This window comes from Zeus faber (assembly GCF_960531495.2).
Source record: "Zeus faber genome assembly, chromosome: 4".
In the NCBI taxonomy this organism is placed as follows: Eukaryota; Metazoa; Chordata; class Actinopteri; order Zeiformes; family Zeidae; genus Zeus; species Zeus faber.
Genome location: NC_137191.1, coordinates 16,743,081 through 16,769,896, shown reverse-complemented (window position 1 = coordinate 16,769,896; position 26,816 = coordinate 16,743,081). Strand labels below are relative to the sequence as shown.

Genomic DNA, 26,816 nt, shown 5'->3' with positions numbered 1-26,816 from the left:
GTGTATGTTATGGGGGGGTTAATACCCCTGTCGCCGCCCCCTGACCGGGGCACCGGCGCACGAGCTGGAGTCGGTCCCCGGGCGCTGCACCGCGGCTGCCCGCTGCTCCCGGGGCTCAGGAGGGGTCGTATGCGGACGACACATTTCGTCGTGTCCTACTTGTGAAACGGAGAGAGAAGAGAGCGGCGACATTGGCAGTGGATCCCGGCGGGCCAGTGTGTTTTAGCCGCTTGTTCAAGGGGACCGAAGTGCAGTTTAGTGGAGATCAACATACAAAACACAACTAATGACGAGGCGGCAGTTTGCACATACTAGTGGGTGTGAACACGCGATGAGTACAAAGCGGGGGTATTGGCCGATGGGTGCTTGCGGTTTTGCTCGGGTTATCTCATGCGTCTCTATTCCCGCTGCGGCGCGCACGCCAGGGATGAGCTCCACCTCAAAAAGCTCCCCCGCAAAACACGTTTCCTGTCTTCGTAACGGCTCGTCACGCTGTGTCCGATTCTCTGCCTTGGTTTGTGACAGTCCGAGGGAACCGCGAGCGCAGCTGGAATTGTTTGTGGGATTGGAGTGACACACAGGGCGGGAGAGATCTGAGTTCCCTAAACCTGTTTTTATTTTTTATTTTTTTCCTTTCCCACGCCGGGCTCAGCTCAGCCTTATCCCGTGTTTAGGATTACCCGCAGGCTAACCCGGGGACGGGGCATGCAAAGTCCTTTCTTCTAGGCCTTTTTTTAAAAAGCCTAAATACAGTGTCTCCACTTTCATGTCTATTTGAGACATGTTTACTCTGTTTAAAGGTCACCACTCGTACTCCGTGTCAACAAGGTCATATAGGTCTCTGAGATCCCCAAAACATTTATGATTATTAATAAATAATCGGAGTGGTATTATTTTGCTGAATACACCACTCATTATTATCATTGTCATATACCACTGATTATGCATTCTATGCCATTCTAACATGCCTCTAGACGTCTCTGTTTCAGCCCCTATCTCGTTGGGCTGTTTCTGCGTCTGTAGCTTTAAATGCAAAGGAGCTGCTGCTCCCCATGCCCCACTCCGCCTACAGGCTGGACGCGGGCGGAGGTGAAACGGCCTCCGTGATTCACGGCAAGTCAGTAAACATCTTGCGAATCTGTATAAAATCGGTAGCAAGAAACACTCTGGGGACATCCCCACCCATTCTCTCATTTTACTCTCCCGTTATTGGAGTTCATCTTACAGGCATTACAGCAAGTAACGCCAGTAACGTTCTAGGAAGTTACATCTAATATAATGTGACCCTCCACCGATTTTAGGTACTGATGGTGCCGTTTCACTTTTTTTTTCCATGTCATTTGAACGTGGAGAATCAGAGCTTCAAAACAAGGTGTCACTTGTGCGAATCGAGCAAATGTTTTTTAAAGCTATGAGTTGTTAATGACGAGGGTGTGGCAAACTGTGTTTCTGAGATAATCCCCTCCAAAGTTTTCCGAAGGCTCTGCGTCTTGTTTACGGAAGTGACGTCAGCTTTTCGACGTGAGGCATTCATTTTTGAGTGTAAATAGGAAAAAGTACATTTGAGAAACAAGAAAACCTGTCCCTCCGCAATTCCATCCTCAAGGGTTTCAGAGCCAAAGGATCCACCGTTGAACAAATATTTGACTATGCCTTGTTTGAAGAAGCCTCCGATCCAATTGTCTTTCTCCCCTCACCAATTATTTTGCTAATCCTTTATTTTATATATATATATCCTTTATCCTTTATCCTAATACATATCCTATATCCTTTATCCTAATACTCACTATCGATCTGTTGTATCTGTGTTTGATATATTTCAATAACGTTTGCCTGCTCTATGTTATTTGGATTTTTAAGTTTTGAGTCTGGATTTCGCCAGCTCTTGTGGTGTAGGATGGTAAGACCGTGTCACTGATTATTAATTAATGTCAAGTCTTTGTTTTGCTTTTTACAGGCTCGTTGTCGGGATTGATGTAAGAAACGGCCGTTTACAAATGTGTAATTGGCATTCACCAGGGTATCGTCGCTTTTTGAAACAATGTTGTTTGTAAATGTCAAGGAGTTTCCAGCCGTCCTTCCTAGTGTGAGCTCCGTTTCCAGGCCCTTCAGTTGATCCTGTGTCTCGTGACAAGACGGTCTGACTTTTAAATGTCATTTTGAGTGGCTTAAAAAAAAAAAAAAGCCAGGCTTCTACTTTAGGAAATAATCGTGTTTTTCTTTTAGATTCTGTGTTCTGCACTTCTCCTTGTTCTGCGTAGATCTCTTGATTGGCTGACGTTGGTGTATGAGTCCATCCGTGGTTTGCTGCCTTCTTCTCTTTTGTTTTTACGTCTCCCACAATCCTGGCATCTATCGGCTACGTTCTCAGGACTTCTTGTCGTCGTCAGTCGCCGCAGGCCGTACGGAACTTGTTATAAAGGCCTTTTCTTACTCTGTACCTTCCGCCTGGAATTCGTGACAAAGGGACAAGAAATGGTCTAATATCCATTCGGGGACTCTAAAAGAACTCATCAAGTTATTAGAGATGGACTCCATTGGCACTTGCGCATGGGTACTTTAACGTTTAATATTGTTTCATCTGCAGGTTAAATAAAAATAAATATGTGTGTGTATATATATATATATATATATATATATATATATATATATATATATATATATATATATATATATATATAATTTTTTTATTATTAAAAAAAAAAAAATTCCATTGGTATTTTCCTAAATAGGAGGTTCATTTGCGATCCATAGACAGGTTACATTGATTCTGGCACAAGGTAAAGAAATCATTAGCACCCAGCTGCAGTATAATATTTACTTCCTTGTCAAATTGCCAAGAGCTACATGGATTTCCATCTGGAGGTTAGGGTTGGTGTAACGTTTTCAGATCCGCTTCGTATCACTTCTAAAAAGCAATGTGCTCCATTAAGAAAACAGGTCTCAATTAAGAATAGCAGGTTGCAAATTTGTATTCATTATTTATGTATGTATTCTGATCTCTCTCTGAACTAATACCCCTTTCCCACTGCACCAAAAAAAACCCCGCTAACATTCCTCTTTTGTCACCAGTGGGAAAGGGAAAATATGGGGCCTCAGTCCCGGTTCGGATGACCCGGCAATAGACACAGGTTTTAACCGGCTCCACCTCCAATCAGCTCTGAGGTGAACAGGACACCCGGGTCGGCGCTAATTTTGGCCCCCTTTACCTGCGGGATGCGGCGTGCGTTTGAAATTCCGGACGCTGGCATAAATAGACAGGAATATCCATGTATCATTCCACCATTTCGTATCCCATTTAGAATCCATTTTAAAAACCCGGGTCAACCCACTCATTTTGGAGTGAAAAGGGTATTATTTGCTTTTGCGATGACGGTGTGGCCAGTGGCCACACGGTTGGACCCGCTCCTCCTCCTCCTCCGATCATGTCTTTGAACTCCTGAGACATGGCGCAACCGCCCACTCTTCCCAAACCCGCCTCCCCCCCTGCCCCATGCAAACAAGGCTGTTTTTTCATCAGCTCCAAAGGCATGACGCAAACAAGATGTAGAGGAAGTAATAGGAGATAGCTGAATTCTTCCACATTAAAACCAGTGTCATCACCAGAGAACTGTAGTACTCACCGTGTGGGTCGGCATTAAAGTCGTCACCACACACTGTGCTTACAGTATAGTGCACATGTGGTAAAGACTGATCTGTAATATTATTTTTCTATCTTCCACAATCCACTGGGCATCATGTAAAACATTTCAATACCAATATTTCAACTTTGATTCTGGTTCTTTATGGGAAAAAGCAAAATCCATGACACATTTTCTGTTACCACACAATATATATTTTTTCCAAAACTTGATAGTACCAATGAAACCTAGTGTCAGAGTATTGCATTCCAATAACCGGCTTTCAGTACTCGAACATACTCCCGAGCACACAAGCCGAGGATCGCATTTCACTTTGCCCGGATCGGAGACAAAGTTGCAGTGGCGTGTTATTAATTATTTTGTGCCTGAGCCTTATCACTCCATGGTGGACAAAGCTGAACTCTGTGCACTCTTTTCGACAGTGTCAAATCTCAACTTTGCTCTTTCCAATCTGGCTTATGATGCCATATGATGCGTCTTCTGAATAGCATCTGTTTCAAGAGCTCAACTTTTATGAACACTTTGTTCGCACGAATGCATGAATTTTCACCCCTGGGTTTGTGATTGTTGAGCTTTGCTCTCATAGTAACTCCACGTTCCAAGCCACCTCCACCTTTTGCCTCCCAGGTAACACAGGCTGGTGTGTGCTGGTGTGTGCTGGTGTGTGTGTGTGTGTGTGTGTGTGTGTGTGTGTTATGACTTGCTAATCAATCTTCTCTCATCATCATTGAACAAGATGGTGGGAAATACCTCCTGACGAGCCCAGCGTGTGTGAACATCACACCACAGAAGGCAGTGGATCTGCTTACATAATCACAGTCTTAACGTCTAAGATGTGTATACCCTCTACAGCCACCACTCAAACAACATCAAACGCCTCAATGTTACTTTTGACAGATACCTTGATATTGGTCATTTGACATTATTTTAGGGATGAATATTGGAGCAATCATAAGACATTTATACACAATGAACATATGAGAGGTAGTCGCTATTGATGTGGCTGTCACTGTATGACCAAGAGGCATTGATTAGAATTGCTTTATTGATTATAACCCGTCTATGCCCTGAAATTCAGAAAATTACATAACTTTACTGCAAAATAGCAAAATCCCAGACGAGAACCAGTCTCATATCACAACATCTATATTATAATGATATAATAAAATTTTATATATATATATATATATATGTATATATATATATATATATATATATATATATATATATATATATCATATATCACCCGGCCCTATTGGCTCTTTGCTTCTTTCGCAAATTGCGGTCATGGTAGCACAGTTCAGTGAGCAGAAGAAATGAAAGTGGTCAGCTAAATCCCATGCATTTATATTTAATGCTATAGTTTCGTCTTTGTCGAAGTTAGTGTTGTGCAGGTAATGTCTCTCAGACGTGGTCTGTCTAGAGGTTTCTGACCCTGCACTCCACCTGTATCTTTCCCGGAGATGAACGTGTCACCAGATCGATCCCTGCCGGCTGGCTGAGGGGAACGGACACAGAGATAAGGCTGAATGGGTTTCCTCCTCCCACTGTGCTGAGTGTTGATTTGGTGAGGAGGCTTCGGCTATAAATAGGTGGTATATGGCCCTCCAATGGCTTCACCTGCAGCCCTAAATATTTCAGCAGCCAGTGTCACTTTAATGGGTTCGCCTGTCATTGGTTTGCTATGGGCACCACCACCACTTGTTATGGGCAACTGCAACTCTCTGTCGGACTGACACCGTTTGAATGGGGGGGATGATTCAAGAGTCAAGAGGTTTATTGGTCACATACTTTCATACATATATGCAGTGAAAGTGTTTGGATGGGCAAAAGGTAAAGCACCGATATAACATCTCATGGCCCTAACCCAAAGTGATTCTGGAGTAAGGGTTACAGTTGTTGCAGTTATCATTTACGCCACGGCTCGTGCTGACAGAGTGTCTGGCCTCCAAAGGCCTGGGAAATCTTCCGCATGGGCCCGGACAGAGGGAACAGGCTTTTTACTGAGTTTGCGCTTGACTGCAAGTTTAAGCAGCCCGGTGACAAAGGTGTGGCAGGTTTCTCTCAGCTATTTATCTCGACCACGCCTCAAACCTATGACGCAAGAAACCAGATTCACAGGCTTGGAAAGAGAAGATGGCAAAACCTCAATAAGGCAGCATTTTCTTTCTTATTCTCTTCATTGTCTGCTCTCCCCGGCCGCAGGCTTTATCTGATGTTTCAAAGCTCCTGCTGCACTGTCCACACCCAGTCATTGAACAATGACTCCTGTGCAATACGATAGCTTTTCTGACTGTTTATACTCTTCTGTATCGTCACATTCACTCTTTTAGGCCCCATTCCCGACAGACTCTTGACGTCAGTGACATTTCTATTATGTGAACTTTTTAACTTTTGGCTGTATGTCAGAAATATAACTTTGAGCTGACGCTGGAAGTTGTGGAGGAGGGATTGGAACAATTCGAGTCGCTCTTGTATTTCACAGCACAGACTGATGAGCCAAACACTTTGGCTGTAATCTGGAGGAGATGAGCTTAGCCACATGGAGCCTCTATGTGCTGCCAGAGACGCTCTTAGGACAGCGCATAACAAAGCAGTGTGAAGAATCCATGTGCTGCAACACCCAAGCTACACATCATGGTACATTGTACCTCGTTCTCTCATACAACTGATCGTATACAAAGACTTGCACACAGTGTATGTCAGTCACCGCGCCCACAGTAATGCTGGGCAATTAATAGAAATTAGGAAACTATGGTCATGTTTCTCTTTTGAGTCCGTCTACAGTATATGTTCGCCTTGGTACACCGTCTGAAGTGGAGAATGAAAAAATATACATAGAGAACATGTATCGTGTGTATGCGGTGAAAACATGGGCTTCTGAAATAGTATATCTTATCCAGGAAATAAAGGCGGTCGTTAGGGAATGTTGAACAGAAAGGCAGGGTGCTGTTGCAGTCCTTTCCTGGTTTGTTTACCTGATGTGTCTCACTGTTGATCTATAGAGACACGGAGCAAACAATTTGAAGTAATTACTAAATTGCTGTAATTTGGATAATGAATAACAAGCTGAGGACACACACGCACACACACACACACATAAAGACTGCATGTTTATTTAGACATTCATGAAGCAGCCACAGATAGGCACATAGTGTATATTTTATTAATATCCTACATCATAGCCAGTTGTTATTCTACAGAAACAAACCCTTTTTGCAAAATAGTTCGCTTTGTCTTTGAGCCGCTGAGGGTCTCCTGTCAGATTTTCAACATTTCCGTAGAGCAGTGTTGATTTGAACCATTTTCCCTCTCGTATCCTGCCCCACCCTTCGGAACATCCAATTACTGCATTCATTCTTTAACCTTGTTTAGTTTGTTTTGAAAAAATCGCCATGAAACTTTTTACTAGTGTTAATATTATAAGTTATCATAAGTAATTCGTCTTTTTTTAACAGACCTTTGATATAGAAGAGTATATTTCATTCTATAAATAATGAAAAAGAAAAAAACAAGTGTCCCTGTACTATTATTGTGTGGCTAAAGCCAAATAACCTTATACTCAGAAAATGTGGAAGTAACCCTCTGCACAAGGTTGCACGAGAGGACACACACGTGTTTAAACAAATGGCGTATATTCACGATGGATTAAAAACTGAAGCGGTTGTGTGTTGTATGAATACATTTAATATTTGATCTATATTTCTATGGGAAAGGCAGTTGTTGCCGCTGTATTGTTGTGTAATTGCGGCTAATCACTTCATGTATGGCCCTAATCCGACAGCCGGCAGTTTTGCAGAACTCCAAAACAGAAACCTGCCCAGCTGTCCTCATAGATCTGTCTGATCCCTCGGGCTAAACAACTAGATTACAGTTTGTATTAGATTTGGGACGGCAGGCCACCAGATTGCAATATGCTGTAGAATATGGGCCGGTGTTATGGTCCGCGCTCTACAATGTTTATTTGGATTTTCTTTGCCACGCTCAGACGCTGAATACCGGCCGTACCCGCTCCAGCAGCGTTTCTCATGAACAGTCACTCTGCGGTCAGGTGAAGAAGGCGAAACAGCACCAAAGAGAATAATGTGCGAGCAAATAAAGTACAATAATTCCCGCACACGAAATAGGGGGATAAAACATTGCTACGGACTTTGAGACACACTGGTTGAGGCCTTCGATTGCACCTCCTTGTTCATAATGACGCAAAACGTCATGGCAAGACTAACGTCACGACATAGTCGGCCCAGCAGAAGTGTCGATTGGAGGATTTGACATCCGTCTTTTTGTACGTCAGTCTTTCTATTTACGCCGCCCACTTTCGCCTCTATATACGACAGTACGTCCCACTGACATAAAAAGGTTCCATTCTTTCCAGTAAACCCATACTGTCATATTGTGACTGTGGTGAAAAAGGACACCGGGAGCAGAGAGTACATGCTGCCGCTGACATTTGTACTGACATTTGTTCAGCAGTCAGTATAATAGACGTGTGTATACCTAAACTGCACACATCTACACAGCTATAACCTATGAGACCGACAGTAAACCCCAACATTTCCATGTTTGCTCAGCAGTGGCATTGAAGAGGGGATTGAGAACAGGGGAATGGCTGTAGGCCTCCCACAACAGAGAGAGGGCACCAATTACATGGCGGCACTAATTATGACGGATGATGGTGTCATCCCTCCGTCAGCCGTGATGACGAGCGGAGGAATCTTTTCATTATTAAGACCGAATTGATGGACTTGGTATGGCTTTAACTTTTGAATATGAACTCAGTCATTTTTATTTATTTCATTTATCCTCTTTTGCACCCCGTCCCTCACGCCTCCTGTCGCTCTTTCTCCGCCTCCTCCTCCCCGCTCCTCTCCTCTCCGCCCCTGTAGCCTCTTCTCGCCCTCCGCCGGCATTCTAAGCTCCTTACTCATGTCCAGCCACTTCCTCAACCGCGTCTGGGGTGACATTCACGTTGCGCTCTGTACTCCCTGCCGTCTGCTGCTCAACAGTGAAACGTCCGAATCTCCTCCTGTAGCCGCAGGTCACCGGTGTGGCCCCGTCCCCCTTCTCTAAAAAATGTCAGGGATTTTTTAAAGACTCCTGAGCAGCCATGCTTCAGCTGAGGTAAGGGTTTCACTGACACAGTATCTGGCTGAGTGTTCACCGTTTTCTTGAGAGAAATTCCTGACTCTCCCTTTAACAGAAAGCAGATGGCGGCGGTGTAGAATGTGAGCGCGCCGTTTTACGCTTCGGCTCTGGGGTTGGGTTGTGAGAACTGTGCGGCGCGGACCAGGGTTCATTCAAAAGTGTGGGTTGTGATTGGTCTTGGGGGGGGTGGGGGGTGGGAGGGTGTACCGTGATTGGTCAAGAGGCAGTTTCAGGGGCAGGAACTCAAAACGCTTAATTTGGTGTTGTAGTCAGCAGCTGTTGGTTTGTGCTGGTTTCCCCCCGGTGGTCCCTAACCACGCTGTAACTCATACTATGTGAGTGATGAGACTTCATGATTGTTTCTAGGAAAACGCTTCCAGTTATCTTGAGGTGTACTTAGTGAGCGGCTTGTCCGCTCCTGTGTTTGTTTTTTTTTTTTGTGGGGTTGCCGTGTCGGTTGTTGTGTCTTTTATTACCCTCCATCCATTGTTTGCCAGGTAGGAAGATATCCACGTGAGTTATGCACAGGGTAGATTGGATCTGTTTTAGCATGAGTAAAACTTTACGGAGGTTTGCCTTGTGGGGGCATTTTCGCCAATGATGTCATGTCGCCCTTGAACGATGGGCATCGCGGCGTCGCTCATTGTTATTGTTATCGTCCCGTGTCCGAGGAGAACCGGGGAGATAAAGAAAATCCAGATATTCATTCTCCCGTTACCGAGGCACAACGTCCTACCAGACACGTCGCAGTGAGGATAATGTTTGGCGGCTTGTTTTGCCAACACAATGCAGCCTTATCCTCTTCAAAGGCAGTTGTTTTGTCGGGGGACAACTTCACCCCAAAACTTTTATCTCCCAGTGATAAACAATAATCAACAATCATTTTTCTATGCCTTGCAGTCTGCCACTGTATCGACTTTCTGCCATGAGTTCACACAAAATACATATCTGGTGTTGAACGTGAAACTTCAGTGTTTAGACGGACGGTGTTTTTGCTTTCAGCTATTTGCAGCAAACAAAACTATTTACTCCTCCTGTATTTAAGAAACGCTCGCAATGCAGACCAGAGTGACACGTAACGGAGCCGCCTAGTTTCTCAAGTAATAACATTAGCGCTGCTTCTGAACCATACACACCATCTAACAAAAAGAGCAATTGTCCTTTTTATCATCAAGCCAGTCCAATGCATATTCACCTCCTGATTCCATGAAATGTCTGCGTCTGCTGGATCCCATTTAGTGCTGGCGCGGTCTCACACAGTATTCCAAAACTCATCTGACGACTCAGTCCAAAATGTGGAATGTGGCCTGGAGCAGAGAGGACTAGCTCTCTGTGTGTGTGTGTGTGTGTGTGTGTGTGTGTGTGTGTGTGTGTGTGTGTGTGTGTGTGTGTGTGTGTGTGTGTGTGTGTGTGTGTGTGTGTGTGTGTGTGTGTGTGTGTGTGTGTGTGTGTGTGTGTGTGTCCCTTCCTCTCCTTAATTGAGTCATCTGACTTGGCCATGGTACTTGTCTCTGTGCTGCATGCCGCTCATAGCTGCTGTCTACTCATGCCGAGAGAGATGGAGGAGTGGACCATTAGAAATGAAAGAAATGACCTCTCCAATGTCATGGTATGAGGTATTTGTTTTGTCTCAAACCTACGACATCGTGTCATGAATGTTATTTGTGACTTTGTGTGTCCCCAGGTCCCTCGGGTTCATCCGGACAAGCTGCGGTTGATGTGACATCACCCAGGGATCAGTGAGGACTCTCCTCGCTCCTCTGCCCACGACATGGTGTAGCTCACTCATGACCCGGTCACCATGATGGCCTCCATGGTTGCCAACGGAAACCGAGATGGGCAGTCTCTGGTCCTTAAAGGGGTCGACCCAGAGACCTGCATGATTGTGTTCAAGAACCACTGGGCTCAGGTAAAATTGTAGTGGCAAAATCCCGAACCTCCCCCGCTACCCAAATAACCTGAATATATCTCAAGGTTAACCTATTAAATCCAGGCCCAGGTTGTACATTCTGTGCTCGTGAGACTCAACTATTGCGTGATTTCTGCCTGAAGACCTGACAGTGGAGGCTGGAACTTCAGTCAGCGCTTCTGGTCGATCACCAGACTTTGAAGTGTGGTCATGGCCGTTGGAATCTTGGCCGCATGGAGGCTCTCTCAGCGTCTTGGCTCCGTCCTTCAGCGTGTCCCCGTTCACCCCCGTGGAAACCGTCCGGCTGCTCGGCCTATTTTTCGGGCTCAGCCGCACTCTGCCGCTAATAACCTTGATGTGGTTGAGCTTAGATGTTAAAGTACAATTCAGGTATTTTTTGTGGTTTGAGTTAAAACCTCAAACAGGAAGGATTATTTCTCTACTTACTAAGGGGGATCAGTTGAGTCAAGGTACCTGCCAAAAAGTGGTATTTGTGAGCTTAGTGCAAAAGTGCATAACATCATCAACGAGTGTATTTGTGGCACAACATGGTACCATACAAACTAAATAATAGTTGGATTTTGATTTTCTTTTGACATTTTCTTCAAAACCTATTAAAATGTCTCCAAGCAATTCTCTCAATGTAAAATGGGAGGAAAACCAAAACATGTGTCCTGCATAGTCTTACTGTAATAACTTGCTTGGCTAATCATAAGCTTGATAAGAGTATTTTTGACTTGCTTACTTTGGGACAACCTTGAAACCCTGCTTGAACCCACCTAGCAACACTTCCTGAATCTCTGATCTCCAACTTTGTATTCTTTGAGCGTCTTGTCTGTTTCCCTGTCAGACCTGGGCCGAGCTCATTGCCTTTGGTTTTAGACGGGTAGGATTTTTTATTCTAGTCCAAACAGATGCGGATCCCGACGTACGACAATAATTCCAAAAAAGAGCCAAGAAAACAAAACAAGGTCTGGCTGCCAGTGCGTCCCTGTTAATGTGTGGCACGCGCCTGCTCTTTTTGGACGCTCGCACGAGTGCAAACAGACGTAATCGACCGATGTGTTTAGCTCAGTTTAAACGTGACCGCTGTTCCCTTTACTCTCTCCTCTCCCGCTTATTTCCCTTCCCTCGCTCCGTCTATTATGACATTATTATCCTTCGTATCGTTCACCTGGCTCCCCGCCCCCCGTGTTTGTCGGCCGTGCCCAGTCCTCCACGGAAAGCCCATTACCATGGCAGCAGTAGATGACTGGGGACACTGGGGCCATTGTTATGATTCTGGTTTCTACACAGGACACACCGGGGAGGGAGCGCCGGCACAAAGGGCCGTTTCACGCCGCGGTGCAGACTCCGGCTGGTCTGCACCGAGCTGCTGTGTTTTCACCTCATTATGACGATGGTGAGCTGTCAGGGATATCGGGGGGAGGGAAGGAGATGATTCCATGCGGCCGAGTTGTTTGAGCGGGGTCCAGGCAGAGCCCACTAAGATGAGAAGAACTTCTAAATAAAGAAGTTGCTGACTTCTAGTGTACATTAAGCTCCCTTCCAGTACGTACAGTATGTGCTGAAGCGCGCGTTTCTGTCACCACGGGGTTTCTAGGTTATACCACAGGAATACATCATTTATAACACTAGAAATGTGAAAGGTGCCACTGTAGACATATAAAAATAATTCATGGTTCACCATCATACATACATGTATTTCAGTACTTTCTCTTGTGTGTGTGTGTGTGGGTGTGTGTGTTTGTGTAATGCTTTTGAAACCATTATTATTATTACAGTATCGTTGCTGTTATCCTACATTCATTACTGGTTGTAGCCTTCATCTTTCTGAGCCTGGGAGTGGCGGTGTCAGCGGGTCGGTATGGAGATGTTTGCGCTCATGTTACACTTGAATGGGAGCCATCTATGGTTATATCTGCAGCTTCGGTAATTAGGGCTGTCACGGCCGCAATGTTGTAGTTGTCGATTGAGGGTTGTCGATCTCTTTTTTTTTTTTTTTTTTTTTTTTTTTTTCCTCATTTTATTCCACTAACATAATACATTTTTAGAAATGTGCAGTGACACATGTCTACCTATTTCTATTGACATTGAAACAAAAAAAGAAAATTGCTTTGGCCAATAATTTGTCTCAGCCCAACTGAGGGAAACCCCCTTGTGACATTTGTTTGCAGGATTGGCTTAAAATTCCCCTTAAATTTAGATTGCAATCTTAACCATTTTACAAAATGATCGTGGTCCGCTCAAAGAATCAGGCGACTGTAATAACTGTGACAGCTCTACTCAGTAATCCTCCGCTCCTCTCGCAGGTGGTGAAGATCCTGGAGAAGCATGACCCCCTGCGGAGCGCCGCCAGCCTGCCCGCGCTCGGCGTCATCAGCTTCCGCGGCGGCTCCGGCGTCAGCCTCCGCTTCGGCCCCGTCCCCGGGGACGAGGCCAACGCCGTGCAGAACTACGTGGAGCACATGCTCTTCCTGCTGATGGAGGAGGAGAGCGGCAAGGAGGGCGCCATGGGCCCCATCCTGGAGTTCGTGGTGATGGAGAACGTGATGGAGCGCCTCTTCGTCTGGAGCCTCCGGCGCGAGTTCACGGACGACATGAAGCTGGAGCAGCTGAAGATGTACGAGATGCTGGTGGGGCAGGCGCACCAGCCGCTGCTGCACCACAAGCCCGTCCTGCGGCCGCTGATGATGCTGCTGTCGTCCTGCTCCGGCACGGCCGCGCCCGAGGTGGAGGCGGAGCTGGTGCTGCTGCTCAACCTGCTGTGCTGCGTCCTGGCCAAGGACCCCTCGGTGCTGGAGCTCTTCTTCCACACCTGCGAGGACCAGGGAGCCGCCAACTTCCTCATCTTCTCGCTCCTCATCCCCTTCATCCACAGGGAGGGCACGGTGGGCCAGCAGGCCCGCGACGCCCTGCTGCTCATCATGTCCCTGTCCGCCGAGAACCCGCGCGTGGCCCAACACATTGCAGAGAACACCTACTTCTGTCCGGTCGGTCCACTAACGCCGCCTCTTCACCGCGTCCTCCTTTCCGTTTCCTTCCTCTTTACGTGCTGGCTTGCAGGGGGGTTCTGCCGCCAAGCCGCTCTCGTTGCCGCTCTTGCTTGTTTGTCAGTAATGAACTCCACGTTACGAGAGGCGAACGAACTTCAGCCTCACCTTGACACGGAGCGCTGTGTTTGGGCTCTAATACGCGGATGAATCGGTTGAATTATTCAGTGGTGTCAGAGTTTAAATGAGGTGTCTGCTGCAATCTCCGGCATTCATTAACTTTTGACAGCGTCGCGAGCGGAGGGCTGAGTTATTCAAATACTGCGGCGTTGTCCGAAGTAAAACTGGTTGGAAAAGAGCACTTTGGATCAGTATTTCCAGAGGCAGGTCACTTTCATTTATACGACCACCGAAGAGGTGTAGAATTCACAATGCATTCATTCACATTAGAAGTCATTGGCCCTTGCTTGTTTGTTTTTTTTTTTCCTGAATTACTCCCTTAATGCAAGTGTTCACCAATAAACTCAACACCGATAAACAGCAAAATACGGCAATTCTACCTCCATATTTATTCTCTCTGCAGCGATTTTTATCTCACACTTTCTTTCCCCACCTCTCAAATATTCATGAAGGTCTCAGTGCTGTCCTAGAGGAGATATACATCTATATACCCCCTATCTGAGTTCAGTAGAGTAGAGAGTAGAGGGAAACAATTTTATTCTATTTTAGTGTACACACTGCTGTAGAGAGGAAATCATGCATGTTGTATTTCATGTCTGAACATTATTGCCAGTACAACACTATGGAGTATTAATATGTTAAGTATTGTACCTCAACGACACTATGAACTAATCTCATGCTGGAACCCCTGATAATAACAAGCTGGTCCTTTTTTCTTTTTTTTTTTTTTTTGTCTTGAGAGCTTCTGGGCTTCTCGGATTAACTGCGGCTTAACTCGAAAGGCGCTAAAGGTGGGAGCGTTGAAGTCCTTGATTTAATGTATGCCGTACACTACCTAATTAAAGTTCAGTGAACCCAAGCTAGACTGCGTGTTTACAGCATATTCTTTCTGCTTTGTCAGCAAGGCGAGGTTTGCCCTATAAACCGGTCCAAGCAGTTTCCCAGGAAGGGACACAGCAGATCATAATAATAATATAATTATGATAATTTGGTTTAGCCATGAAAAGGCATCGGTTTCCTCCTGCCTGTTCTGGTTGAAGCGCTTGTGGTAACTTTCCATTTGCAGGGGGGGCACTTTGATGAAATATTGCTGCTTATCCACCCATCGGGAAACGGAAAGGATCCCACGTCTGTAACAGAAAAATGAATGCAACTCAAATCATCTTCAGCTCTGTGGCTAACGGGTCTCGTCTGAGTTTTCTGTTTCTGTTTGTTTTGAATCATCACTTCCATAGATGATTCAAGGCGGATCAGAGGCTCTACTTTAAAATGCAAAAGAGGAAAACAGGCCCGAGCCAGCAACACGCTGTCCTTGCGTAACAGCAAATTAGTTTGAAACGCTCTCTTGTCTCGTCTGCCCCAGGTGCTGGCCACGGGGCTCAGCGGCCTGTACTCCTCGCTGCCCACCAAGCTGGAGGTTCCGGCCGAGGAGTGGCACTGCCTGCACAGGGAGGACTGGGCCCGCATGCCCAGCCTCGTCCAGTTCCTCAACTCACTGGAGTTCTGCAACGCTGTCGTACAGGTGCCGGACTCGGTTTGCGCCTTGACGGACCTTCCTCTCGTTCACACCTCTGACCGCCATCTTCGTCTCGGTTGTTTGCAGGTGGCCCACGCTGATATAAGAGACCAGCTGCTGAGCTACATCTACAACGGGTTCCTGGTGCCGGTCCTGGCACCAGCGCTGCACAAGGTGGGAGGCTGCGCTTCTGCCTAACAGCTGTGCTTCTCTGCTGTTAGTTACAGAGGGGGGGGGGAATTCCAGGATCAGAAAGCTCCACCCGTGCACTAAGCCACCTGATCCCACTCATCAGGTTGGGCCTCCAGCTTGTGCTCATTTGCAAATCCCTCTTGTTTGAGTCTAAATCCTGTATTGGAATGTCACTTTATGAACCTAGATATTCCTCCTGATATTGGAAATTAACTTCATTCCAATAATGGTGAAATACAGCTGCCCTTTTTTTCCCCCCTTTATTAACAAATGATTGGATATTAGGTACAGTATATTTAATTTAGAGGAGCACACATAAACACACCAATTCAGGCAGATTCTATTCCTGTGTGCACCAAGTTATTAATTTGTATATTCTGTATATTTATTTATTTATTATAATTATTATTTATCTATTATCTTTTATATATCTGACTACTACTGTTTGTATATAGTTTACACATTTTTAAATTATTATTATATATATTTTTTTGCTTCACTTTTTATTTTATTTTATTTTGTTATTTGTTATTATGATTATTTGTATTATCATTGTTTTGGACTGTTAAGCTTGTTTTTTTGCATGATAATTGTCTGTAGTGAAATGCACCAAACCTCACCAGAATCAATTTCTAGTATATGTAAGTGTACCTGGTGGAATAGACTGATTCTGATTCTGGTTCTGATTGTCCACACACACACACACACACACACACACACACACACACACACACACACACACACACACACACGCACGTGCATGTGTGTAGATGGTGTTATCTCATTCCTCCTCCCTGTGTGCAGCTGACCCTGGAGGAGGTGATGACCACCACCGCATACCTGGAGCTGTTCCTCCGGACCGTGTCGGAGCCGGCATTGCTGCGGACCATGCTGTCCTTCATCCTCCTGCACCGCCACGAGAACGTGCACATCCTGGACACGCTGGTCAGCCGCATCAACACCCCCTTCCAGGTGCGGCAGCAAGACACAAACACACATTCATGGCTACACACCCTGTCACACAGAACAGCGCACTGCAAAAAATTTGCCCGTATTTCAAAAAGCAAACTTCAGATAAGGAACTGCCCCGGAGGCAGTGGATTTCATAGCAGTACTTCATAATTTAAGCACAAATGCCTGCTGATTGTTGCCATGGCGATGTCTTGTTGCAGTACTTATCCCATTTTCCAGAGCCAAAGTCATGTGGGAGGCTTGTGGTGTGCGTATCGAGCGATGTCTTATTCAAACACTTCCTATACATAACGCCTCATTAACATTGATGAATATAGTACAGTTCATTATGGGATTTCCCAAGCTTGTAAAGGCCCCAAGGTGTTTTCCTTTTATTATGGAACTGAGCTTTAATACACCTCCACCCTGATGCATAATAAAGCACCTGATACCCATCGTCAGCACTTCCCTTAAGTCAACTTTAAGGGAATCGTCAATTTGACCATCATGTTGAATTTATTCTGTGTTTTTAGGAAGAGCAGTGGAGAAGTTTTCAGGCAACCTATTGCAAATTGCACTCTTGGCGGCAGGCTTTTGGTTAACAAACCTAATTGGAAAATCAATTATTATAGTTGACACTTACTAGCATACTTGTGCCCCTCTTGTTTCTTGAATAGTGCTTTAAAAAAGTACTTGAAAGTCCTTAAATTCCATTTTTTAATGGCAGAATGAACCCTGTCGTATGAATAATATTTTGAAGCGGTGAAAAAACAATCAATCAATCCAGCTCATCATATTTTCGTTTCTATTTCTTCTGCTGGAACATCAGCGTCGTGCTGAACAAATAAATGACTTGACTGGCTCGCTCCCTCGCTCGCTTGAAACAAACACGTTTCTCTATTTTTTTTTTCCTCGCTACTCTCTTTTCATTGACTGCTGCAGCTGGGGATCGTGTCGCTGGCCCTTTTCCAGACTCTCATCGGCTTATACTGTGAAGACGTGATGCTGCAGCTCGTACTGAGGTGTGTGTGGCAGACACTCACACACACACACACACACACACACACACACACACACACACACACACACACACACACACACACACACACACGGCTGTCACGGTGTATGAAGCATGGTACATCTAATTGGTTTACCCAGAGATGAGCTTTTACTCTCTACCCTATACCACGTTGACTGTCACCATGCCCCCCACCCCTCCACCTTATGCTGGGTGGTTTCCTCACGGGTTCCACCCAACCCACCCTCTGCCCCAGGTACCTGATCCCCTGTAACCACATGATGCTGAGCCAGAGGTGCGTGGTGAGGGAGAGGGACTGCTACTCTGTGTCGGCCGCCAAGATCCTGGCCCTGACGCCATCTTGCTGCTCCCCGGAACGCAGCCCCCCACCCCTGAGGCAGCTGGACTCCATCCTCTGGTCCAAGGGCCCAGAGAGCCCCCAGGCCCCAGACAGCGCAGGTGAGGGGAAGGGGTGAGATGTGTGAGTTGTGTTTTGGGGGAAAAAAAATGTAATGCCAAAGTTTGAAGATGTGGGCCGACAGGGTAGGTTTCTATTATTATTATTATTATTATTATTATTATTATTATTATTATTATCTTTTTTTAGGATTTAAACTTTATAAAACACACACACAATGCTATAGATATAAAGGGTGTTATTTTCATTATTATTATTATTATTATTATTATTATTATTATTCTAAGACATAAAACAAAATGGCAAGGTTCAAAAGTTTCCCAGTAGGGTTCCTAGAAGTTTGATCTAATCAGCAAATATATATTTGAGCTTTTTGTGTCTCTTGGTCCGAAAAACGTCATACATGTCCCGCACCATAGCCAAAATTTAACCCACACATGATGCAGGTTTATAATGTGATTGTCTTTTTATTCCCTGCTGTGCTAAAAGCAGCCTTATTTATTCCATCTTTTATTCTTTTATTTTATAGTTCTAACGTCAACTCCCACATTTTGAAAATGTAACAACCTTTGGGTTTTCATGACAGAACCACACCAAGAGGAGCAGATAGTCTACAGATACAGAAGTCTACAAAATGAACAATAAATAATCAGTTTCATGTATTCCTTAATTTGATAATGAATGTTTCTAAAATCCATTTAAAGATAATACCTGGAGTTTATTGGCCCTTGCTGTTTACCAGATTTGCATTTAATTGGCAGATTAACATGAAAGGGGAGTTTTTTTTTTATCAGATTCTACAATCTCCCACTGGTTGTGCCTATTAAATCAGTTTACCTCCCACGGTCACTTGTCGTACTCACTTGTCATGTAGTCGTGTACAGCTTAAGCAGATCATGGGCTGTTTGCAGAGAACCAGGTCCTTGTCATGGGGGTGGCCTATTAGTTCTGCTCTGCAAGCGCTGCGCTAATACGCAGCACGCCAACACTCATCAGCGTTCATATTTGTCTATTCCAGAGCGATCGCAGAGCTCCTCGGAGGAGGAGCGCTCGGGGAACTCCTGCGTCATCGGATCCGAGATCTACTTGGACGTCAGCTACCTCCATTACCTCTACGACGCTCGCCTCGGCATCGGCAACTGCATCCGGGCCTGCCGGGAGTGGTCGGCCCCGTACGACGGCGAGATCCCCCCTCCCGAGGAGTTCCAGCCCGGGGTCCTGGAGGAGCCCGGCCTCAGAGGGCGGACGGCGCCCAAGAGACCTCCTCAGCTGCCGCCTCCGTACCGCGCGGGCCCCCCGGCGCAAACTGCCGGGCCCCCCTCCGTCGCCCAGCTGGAGCTGGAGTGGGACGACAGCTATGACGCTTGCCCGGTGCAGGCGGCCGAAGCTCGCGGCGGAGACGAGAAGCCTCCGCCGCCTGCCGAGCCCCCCCGGCACATCCAGGAGATGAGAAGGACGGCCACCATGATCGTCCAAGGCGCCTACGTCGAGGAGTCGGACTTCCAAGATGACGTGATGGTCTACGATCTCGTCGCCCAGAGGGACATGAGTGAGGGTGCGGCTCGCCAGCGCAAGCCCAGCAGGGAAGAATCGCAGATAACTCCGTCGGACGTCCCGGAAAAATTGGATTCCGCCACAAACGGACCGAGCCTCGCGCTTCCACTCCCCGCGCAGGACGATACCGGCGAGAGCTGCTCCGGCGCCAAGGCCACGGCTCAGAAGGATTGTAATTCCAACGTTCCGAACCCCGCCGCTGAGATCGCCGACGATCTGCTGACTCAGTACGAGGAGCTCATTCGGACCTTGAACACCGACGCCGGCGCGACCGCGACAGCGGCCGACGGAGAGCCGAGGAGCCCCGCCGCCCCCGCGGACGAGGAGATGGAGGTGGACTTCGGCGCCTTCTCCGCAGACACCCCAGAGCCGGAGAAACTGAGTCACCCGTTTGGAGGCAAGGTCCTCGGGGGGAGTAGAAACCATTCGGCGCCTTTTACGGGTGAGTGCGACGGCGGCGCGCCTCCTCAGACAAACAAAAACATAGACAGTAAAGTGTCCGTCGAGGTCAAACCTGAGCGAATGAGTTGTGGTTGTCGAGTAAACACAGATTATTCATCATTATTCGTTATTAGGCAAATCTATGAACACACGGAAGTGTTGTCGGCTTGGGATGTTTTATGGCTGTGTGAATCAATCTAACCGAGAAAGAAACTTTCGGGAAACTTTTTTTGGAGTTCCAAGACGGACAAATTACTTGCGTCGGACATTTCTCCCCAAAAACGCTGGGAGAAATGGCCATTGATGTATCTGTAATTGTAAAGTTGGATTGACCTGTAATTTTGTGTTAACCCTCACCTCAGAAACCCAGATTTTCTGGAATTTGGTTGGTTGAGCGTGTTTCCATTTATATCTCTTCTTGAAAGAGTTGATATTTTTGTTTCTATGCAGTTTCACTTCCTGGCATTCTGCCTGGGTTGTTTCATGCGTTTACAGGGACCTTTCGAAATAACTCATCTCAGGCAAAAACTAGACGGCACTTTGTGTTTTAGAATCTTTGTTTTGTATGTGGGCAGTCACTCCCACACAAAGATTGCGAGTCTCCATACTTAAATAGACTATCATTGGGGTTATTTTCGTTTAACAAACAGATGGAAAAAAAACCCTATGATTTCAGTATGTTTCGGCTTCTTTGCATAGCACGGCATCATTTCAATGTATTTTACATGGAAATCGTCGGAAAAAGTCTAAATCTATTTTATATTGTCTTTTCTGCAGGCCCGTTCGTCAGCGTGCTGCTGTCTCGGCTGGAGAACATGCTGGAGAACTCGGTCCACGAGAACCTGCTGCTGACGGGCATCCTGGCCAAGTTGGCGGCGTACCCCCAGCCGCTGCTCCGCTCCTTCCTCCTCAACACCAACATGGTGTTCCAGCCCAGCGTGCGCTCCCTCTACCAGGTAGCCACAGGCCTCGGAAACGCGTGGAATTGGAGAAATGAACGAAGGTGTTCTTGCCCCCATCTCATTATATGCTCCACCCAGGTCCTGGCGTCCCTCAAGAACCAGGTAGAGCGTCTGTCTGAACGCAGGAAGGAATTCCCAGAGCTGATCACGGCCGCCCAGCACTGGCTGCTGGTGAGGGAGACCCAGTTTGGAGCGTCAGGTGAGGATATGCACGACTCCCGTTTAGGAATCTGTTTGTTCGGCCAAGTACATTTTCCTATACAATGGTGAGCATTGGTGCATTGCAGTAGAGACAATTAAGAAAAAAAAAAAATACAAATGAATAATTCAAATATACAGAATATACAAAATGTCATTCTATGCATAGGATGAATTAAATTGAAAGGCAAAAAGGCACAGTGTGGTTGCTTGTAGAAACAGAATCAGAATTCAGTTTATTCCTCCAGGTATATTTACAGACACTAGGAGGAGTTCTGGTGAGGTTTGGAGCGTTACACTGTAGACCATTCGCATTAAAAACAAAACCAAAAAAAAAAGCTTAGCAGTCTGAAAAAATGGAGGGTAAAAAAAGAAATAAAATCGAATTTAAAAAAGTAAATATAAAAAATAAAGAAAAAAGTTAAATTGTCGAATATATACAAATAGCCCAAAATTCATTAAAAAAAAATACGAAACATTAATAGTCAGATGTCAACAAACATACAAAATGCATTAATGTGCACAGGATAAATGATTGGTGTGTTTCTAGCTGTGGTTATAAAGTATAATTAGATGGATGTGTATGGGCAAATATTACAGGCATGGATGAGTAGGTATAAATGACCGTTATTACTACATTATTATTAAAATTACAATATATTACAGAACTACAGATAATGACGCTTCTATGGAACAACACTATGGTGAAGTGGTGTTGCATACATCGTACCCAAGCAAAAATAAAACCATCAGCGTAACCTGAGGCCCGACTTCACAGTCTCGGTCCGACTCCGCAGCCTTTCATTTTTAACAATAAACTGACAGAGCCGTCGTAACCACCATCACACCCTCCTGCAATCGTGATCACAGCCGCTCGGACCGTTGTTCAAGATCTGTCGAAATGTTTCAAGGGCCTTGAATCCCTAAATGTTGCCTTCCAACAGCGCGGAGATCAAAAAGCACAGACGCGTGTTGAGCTCTCTTGAAGAACTGGAATTCATTCCACTTGATCACGTTGATTTCCGCTGGAAAGAGGCAAATAATGTCCAGTCCTTGCATTTCAAGCATTTAAACCCAGACGGCCCCCCTCGTGGCTTTAGGAGCTACCATCAAACTGATGACGGATGACAGGCAAACGCCGCCTGAGCTTGAAAATTAATTTTCGAGCTCCGCATCAACAGGAGCTTGGGCGTCAAAACCACTTCTAAAGCTCTGCGAGCGATCATTGATGAATTAGGGTCCCGTCAACCCGTATCGTTATTACCAGAAGGAGACGGTTAAGATCCAAACGGAACCCGAGTGCGTTCAGTGTCGACGAGGCCACTTTGAGGGGAATCTGCTCGCTTCGGCGCTGCCTTGGGAAAAGCTCCCGTTTTGTGGAGTTCCTTAAAGGAGCAACCGGCAACTTTTGTTGCTTCCACTCATCATCATGAAGTGGATGTTGATTGCACAGGGTGATGGTTCTAGAATAATGACACCGTCAGCGTTTAGATGGGTTTGGCCTATGAGCCTCCGTATCACCATGCGTCCTGACCGCCACCGGGCACCACCTCCCGGGAAAAACCCAGGATTGACGGCGTCGACAGGAAGTGCGTCGACCAATGAGCAACCGTCAGAGGAAATGGCGGACGTTGGAGCGACCCACTCCATTTAGATCCTAAACGCTTGGATGTAAAAAAGACCCATGGAAATGGGTCGAGAAATGTCAACGTTAAATTGCTTTTTATCCAGAAAAAACGGCAGCTCCCCCGTTTACTTGTATTTCTTTACTTACATTTGTTTACGTGCCCGATACAATATGGCGGCGACGTGATCGTTTCCACGCAGCGCTCCGCGCAATCGCCAAGCGATCCCTTTAAAATAAGTATATAATTACATTGTATATTAATTGTATTTATACTGAATACCAGCATCCACGCTGCTAACTTATCCTGGGCATAGTATCACTTTTCTTTCGTATATTCTGTAGATTTTGTATATTTGGATTTTTGCAAATGAGCTCTTTGTACATTTGGCTATTCTTGTCTTATTTTTTGTCGGACGGCAAAGTTTTTAGGCAAATTCCCGGCTTCACCACGACTAGTTTGTCGTATGTGAAAATGTACTTAACGGCAAAACAAACAGATTGCGATTCTTCGGCGTCTTGGTGAGTGTTGCAGCTTCTCCTGTTAGAACCCTGTCGAACGCACCGCCGCCCCCCGTGATAAATTCCTTCCGTCTCCTATTAATTATGCAGCGTTTTTTGGGGGGGTTTTTATTTTTATTTTTTCTGTCGTTGCTTCACGTTTCAGACGGAGGAGGAGAGCGGAAGGGCTCCGGCAACGCAGACGGAGCGTGGGCCCTGAGGAGCTCCTCGCCGCCGCCCCGCCCCAGGAGCATTTCCCCGTCCCAGACGGACGCCTTCGCCGCCGTCCTCTTCAGCGAGTTCCTGAAGGAGCTGGCCGCAATCGCGCAGGAGCACTCCATCTTATCCTACATTCCTGTGGAAGAGTGAACACGGCGCCGTCTCCCTCTGACACGCTCCCTTTTGGGGGGGGGGGGGGGGGGAGAACATTGAGAATGTTTTGTTTTTTTTTCTTTCTTTTAAAAGATGTTTCTATCAGGACCTGACACAGAACGGACCTCAGCGAAGAGATTTCTAGAAATGCAACTTTGTCGATGGCGATTTTAAAGGGGTTCAAAGTAAAAATCTTAATATATTTTTCCAAGACAATCAGTGAAGCTCAGTGGAGCTTTAACACTTCAGGCTGTTATTTTATTTTATTATTTTTTTTATATATATATTTTTTATTCCCTGCAGGCTTGTTACAATCCAGTAATAATTAGTAGGTGTGCATTTCCAAATGACCGTCTGATGATCTTGCTCAAAAAAACATTTTTAGCTTTGCCACAGCCAATAATTAATATCACAGCTCCTGGTCAACCAACCAAAGATAATCACATAATCACACACACGCGGCCGTCTAATGTCGGCTCGCGTCTAAATATCTATGAGAATGATCGCGGACATTTGATACGTGATCATAAATAAACGGCTCCGAATGTCTTTTTGGAAGCAGCTGCCGCCGCAGCGTCCCCGCAGCACCTCAGGCGGCCCTTGTGCAAAGCGACGTGGCCTTATCGATGCAGCAGGAGCACAGATCCAGTCGCTAGGCAGAACTGGACGCGCTGCACGACATGTTCCCGCAGCAAACCCCTTCCCCCCCCCCCCCCCCCCCAACGTCGACCTTTTAAGTGGCGTGGGTATGGCGGCATTCATGAATTTAAGTTCCCCGTCCGTCGTAGCTCAAAGTACGTCGAGTCATTTTCCCATGATGCACCAGCAACCTACTCTCACGGGTGCTTTGGTTTTCCTTTTCTGCTCGTTTGTTTTTGTTTTGCTTTTCACAAAGTTATAAGGCGGCGAAAGGATTGTTCTAGTTTATTGAATTTATTTTGCCTTATTTTGTACGACTTCATATTGTATATTATTAGAGAAATGTCTCAGAGAAATATATTACTATGCAAATAATGGACATGATGGCTGCGACTAGGTATTTTAGATTGGGAATGGGTATTTAATTTTTTCTTTTTATCCTTTTCTTTAAGAGATCTATTGGGGTTTTTTTTTGGGGGGGGGGGCAGAAGTTCTATTATTAACACTGTTACAGTTTTTCATCACTGTTCTTTGATTTGGGAATGTGTAGGTGGTGTTAATAGCGATGATAACTTTAAAGATACCCTTGAGATTGTTTTTGATCATTTAAAGTGAGTCTCAAAATAACCAGCGGAGGATATGGGCAGCCCGTTGCACATTGCCTTTATTTGAGTGGATGTGGGAATTCAGTATCGTGTTACGTCTGTCTTCTATTGATTCACCGGGACGGAAGGACTTAAATTAGTGCCTGAATTTGGATTTTGGTTCACGTTTTGCCTCATTTGGAAAATGGATCTACAAAGGAATAAAAAACATATTCTAGTTACCGTACCTCAGGTGCTTGTTTGCGTACTCCTAATATTCCTGTTGATTTAAAAGTAAAAAAAAAAAAAAAAAAAAGAGATTTATTTGTCACATTTTCTTCTGGCTCGTCCTGTTTTTGTTGTGGCTTGGTGCCGATAAACTATTTATTTCTTGCCAATTTTGACAGAACTGGCTTGAGAGCCTCTTGAAAGTTCTACACTCTTCAAAGCAAGTTGTGCTGTATTTTCTCAATTTGTTTAAATCAGTGTTGATTTGTTTATTTTTACATACGTGAATAACAGAAATCCAACGCTATGAATAAGACCCACCAAGCTGCACAACGGGCGCCATATGTACAAAGAAGGGTTTTTTTCATCTTAAAATCCCAGAAATGGTAATCAATTCATTGTTTTCCTAAATTTGCTGTGTCTATAGGGTTTAGACCTGACAAATGAACAACATATCACAGAATTAAGCTGCACTCTTGTTTGTGCTGTACAATGGCGCACACAAATGAATCTATAACTAAACATGAAAATAGGTGGGAAATAAGCACCGTCTCGTGCAAAACCGGCAGCTTTCTCAATGAGTTGATTATATCCTAAAGATATTATTCTGCTCCAAATCCCTGTCAGGGATGCGGTCGGGTTGCCGCGCTTGTTATTCTGCTGCCGTCCCAGACACGGTGCCTCTTTTTTTTAATAAAGACGACTCTTCTCAAATGAAGCCCAATGCAATTCTTCTTTTAATTACTGCCGCTGAAGGGGAACGAGCCAGCGATACCTCAATTTGACAGTTTTTCTAACCAATAAACTTTTATTTTTGTTGTTATAGACATTTAATGATCCTGCCAAGACGCTTTGATGCCCTTTACTCAGCGGATCCTGCTGGCCTACTTCACAAAATTATTTATTGTATTTTTGTCTGGAACAAAAAAACTTTTTTTTTTTGTTATAGAAAACTAGGTTTTTCCTCTTGGGCAAAGGCACAGGATCTCGAAAAACATTCTCTCAAACCGCCGAGAAATGACTTCGAAGCGCTGTTAACGAGTCCTGACACATCCAGTATGCAGTGAGACGGGCTCGAAATGAACTCGTTTTGATACAACATTGTCCATACGCTATTAATTGAAAAAGCTGTTATCGTGTTTCTCACCACCTGGGTGATGAAAGCTGTGACTTGTGAAAACATTTCGATTTTCTGCTTTTGGGAATTGAAATATTTAATATTCACAGCCAAGTAGTGGGTCAAGTAGGGGTCGCCTCACCTCCAGATGGAGCTCAGCCTCTGTCAACATGCAGGTCCTCTCACTCCAAGTTGAAATAGCATCTGGAGTCACACGGATCAGTGTTTACAGGGCCAGCGAGGGGAAACCTGAGATCACAATGTGACCTGACGCGACCCACAGCTTTACCAGATCACGGGTGGCCCAGTACTAACTGTCAGACAACACAGCCCCTGATGAGTCTGATGGCCCGAATCATTCCATCACAAAACTTTGATTACAGGAACCATTGTGAAAAATTGTGAAAAGTCGTCAAAGTCAACACTGACAAATCTGGCAGCCATCTCTCCTGCTGCAAGTATCCCATTGCTAAACAATTGCACAGTGTGAGAGACGTTATTTAAAATTGTGTTGGGAACACCTCAATTAAATAAGCCGCTCAAATGGTTTGGAAAACCTTTAATAACTGTCTAAATGAAATAGATCCGAAAATACATGACCTCTACATTACAGCGAAGCGAGGGGAAACAACT

The 26,816-nt window shown here is 45.4% G+C and overlaps 1 protein-coding gene across 2 annotated transcripts in view; it reads left to right on the top strand.

Annotated features, from left to right (window-relative positions):
• The window catches only part of fhip1aa (FHF complex subunit HOOK interacting protein 1Aa), a 24,684-nt gene extending 1,051 nt beyond the window's left edge, over positions 1 to 23,633 (top strand). Inside the window, exons 2-12 of one of the 2 annotated variants that reach the window (XM_079998478.1) lie at positions 10,471 to 10,695; positions 13,008 to 13,688; positions 15,232 to 15,390; positions 15,472 to 15,558; positions 16,381 to 16,548; positions 17,470 to 17,549; positions 17,802 to 18,004; positions 18,982 to 19,959; positions 20,736 to 20,914; positions 20,999 to 21,119; positions 23,410 to 23,633. In XM_079998478.1, coding sequence (XP_079854604.1) covers positions 10,588 to 10,695; positions 13,008 to 13,688; positions 15,232 to 15,390; positions 15,472 to 15,558; positions 16,381 to 16,548; positions 17,470 to 17,549; positions 17,802 to 18,004; positions 18,982 to 19,959; positions 20,736 to 20,914; positions 20,999 to 21,119; positions 23,410 to 23,612 — 2,967 coding nt within the window. In that variant the 5' untranslated portion in view covers positions 10,471 to 10,587 and the 3' untranslated portion in view covers positions 23,613 to 23,633. The remainder of the gene's footprint in view (positions 1 to 10,470; positions 10,696 to 13,007; positions 13,689 to 15,231; positions 15,391 to 15,471; positions 15,559 to 16,380; positions 16,549 to 17,469; positions 17,550 to 17,801; positions 18,005 to 18,981; positions 19,960 to 20,735; positions 20,915 to 20,998; positions 21,120 to 23,409) is intronic. The other variant, XM_079998479.1, reaches the window with a different exon arrangement.
• The last annotated feature ends 3,183 nt before the right edge of the window (positions 23,634 to 26,816 follow it).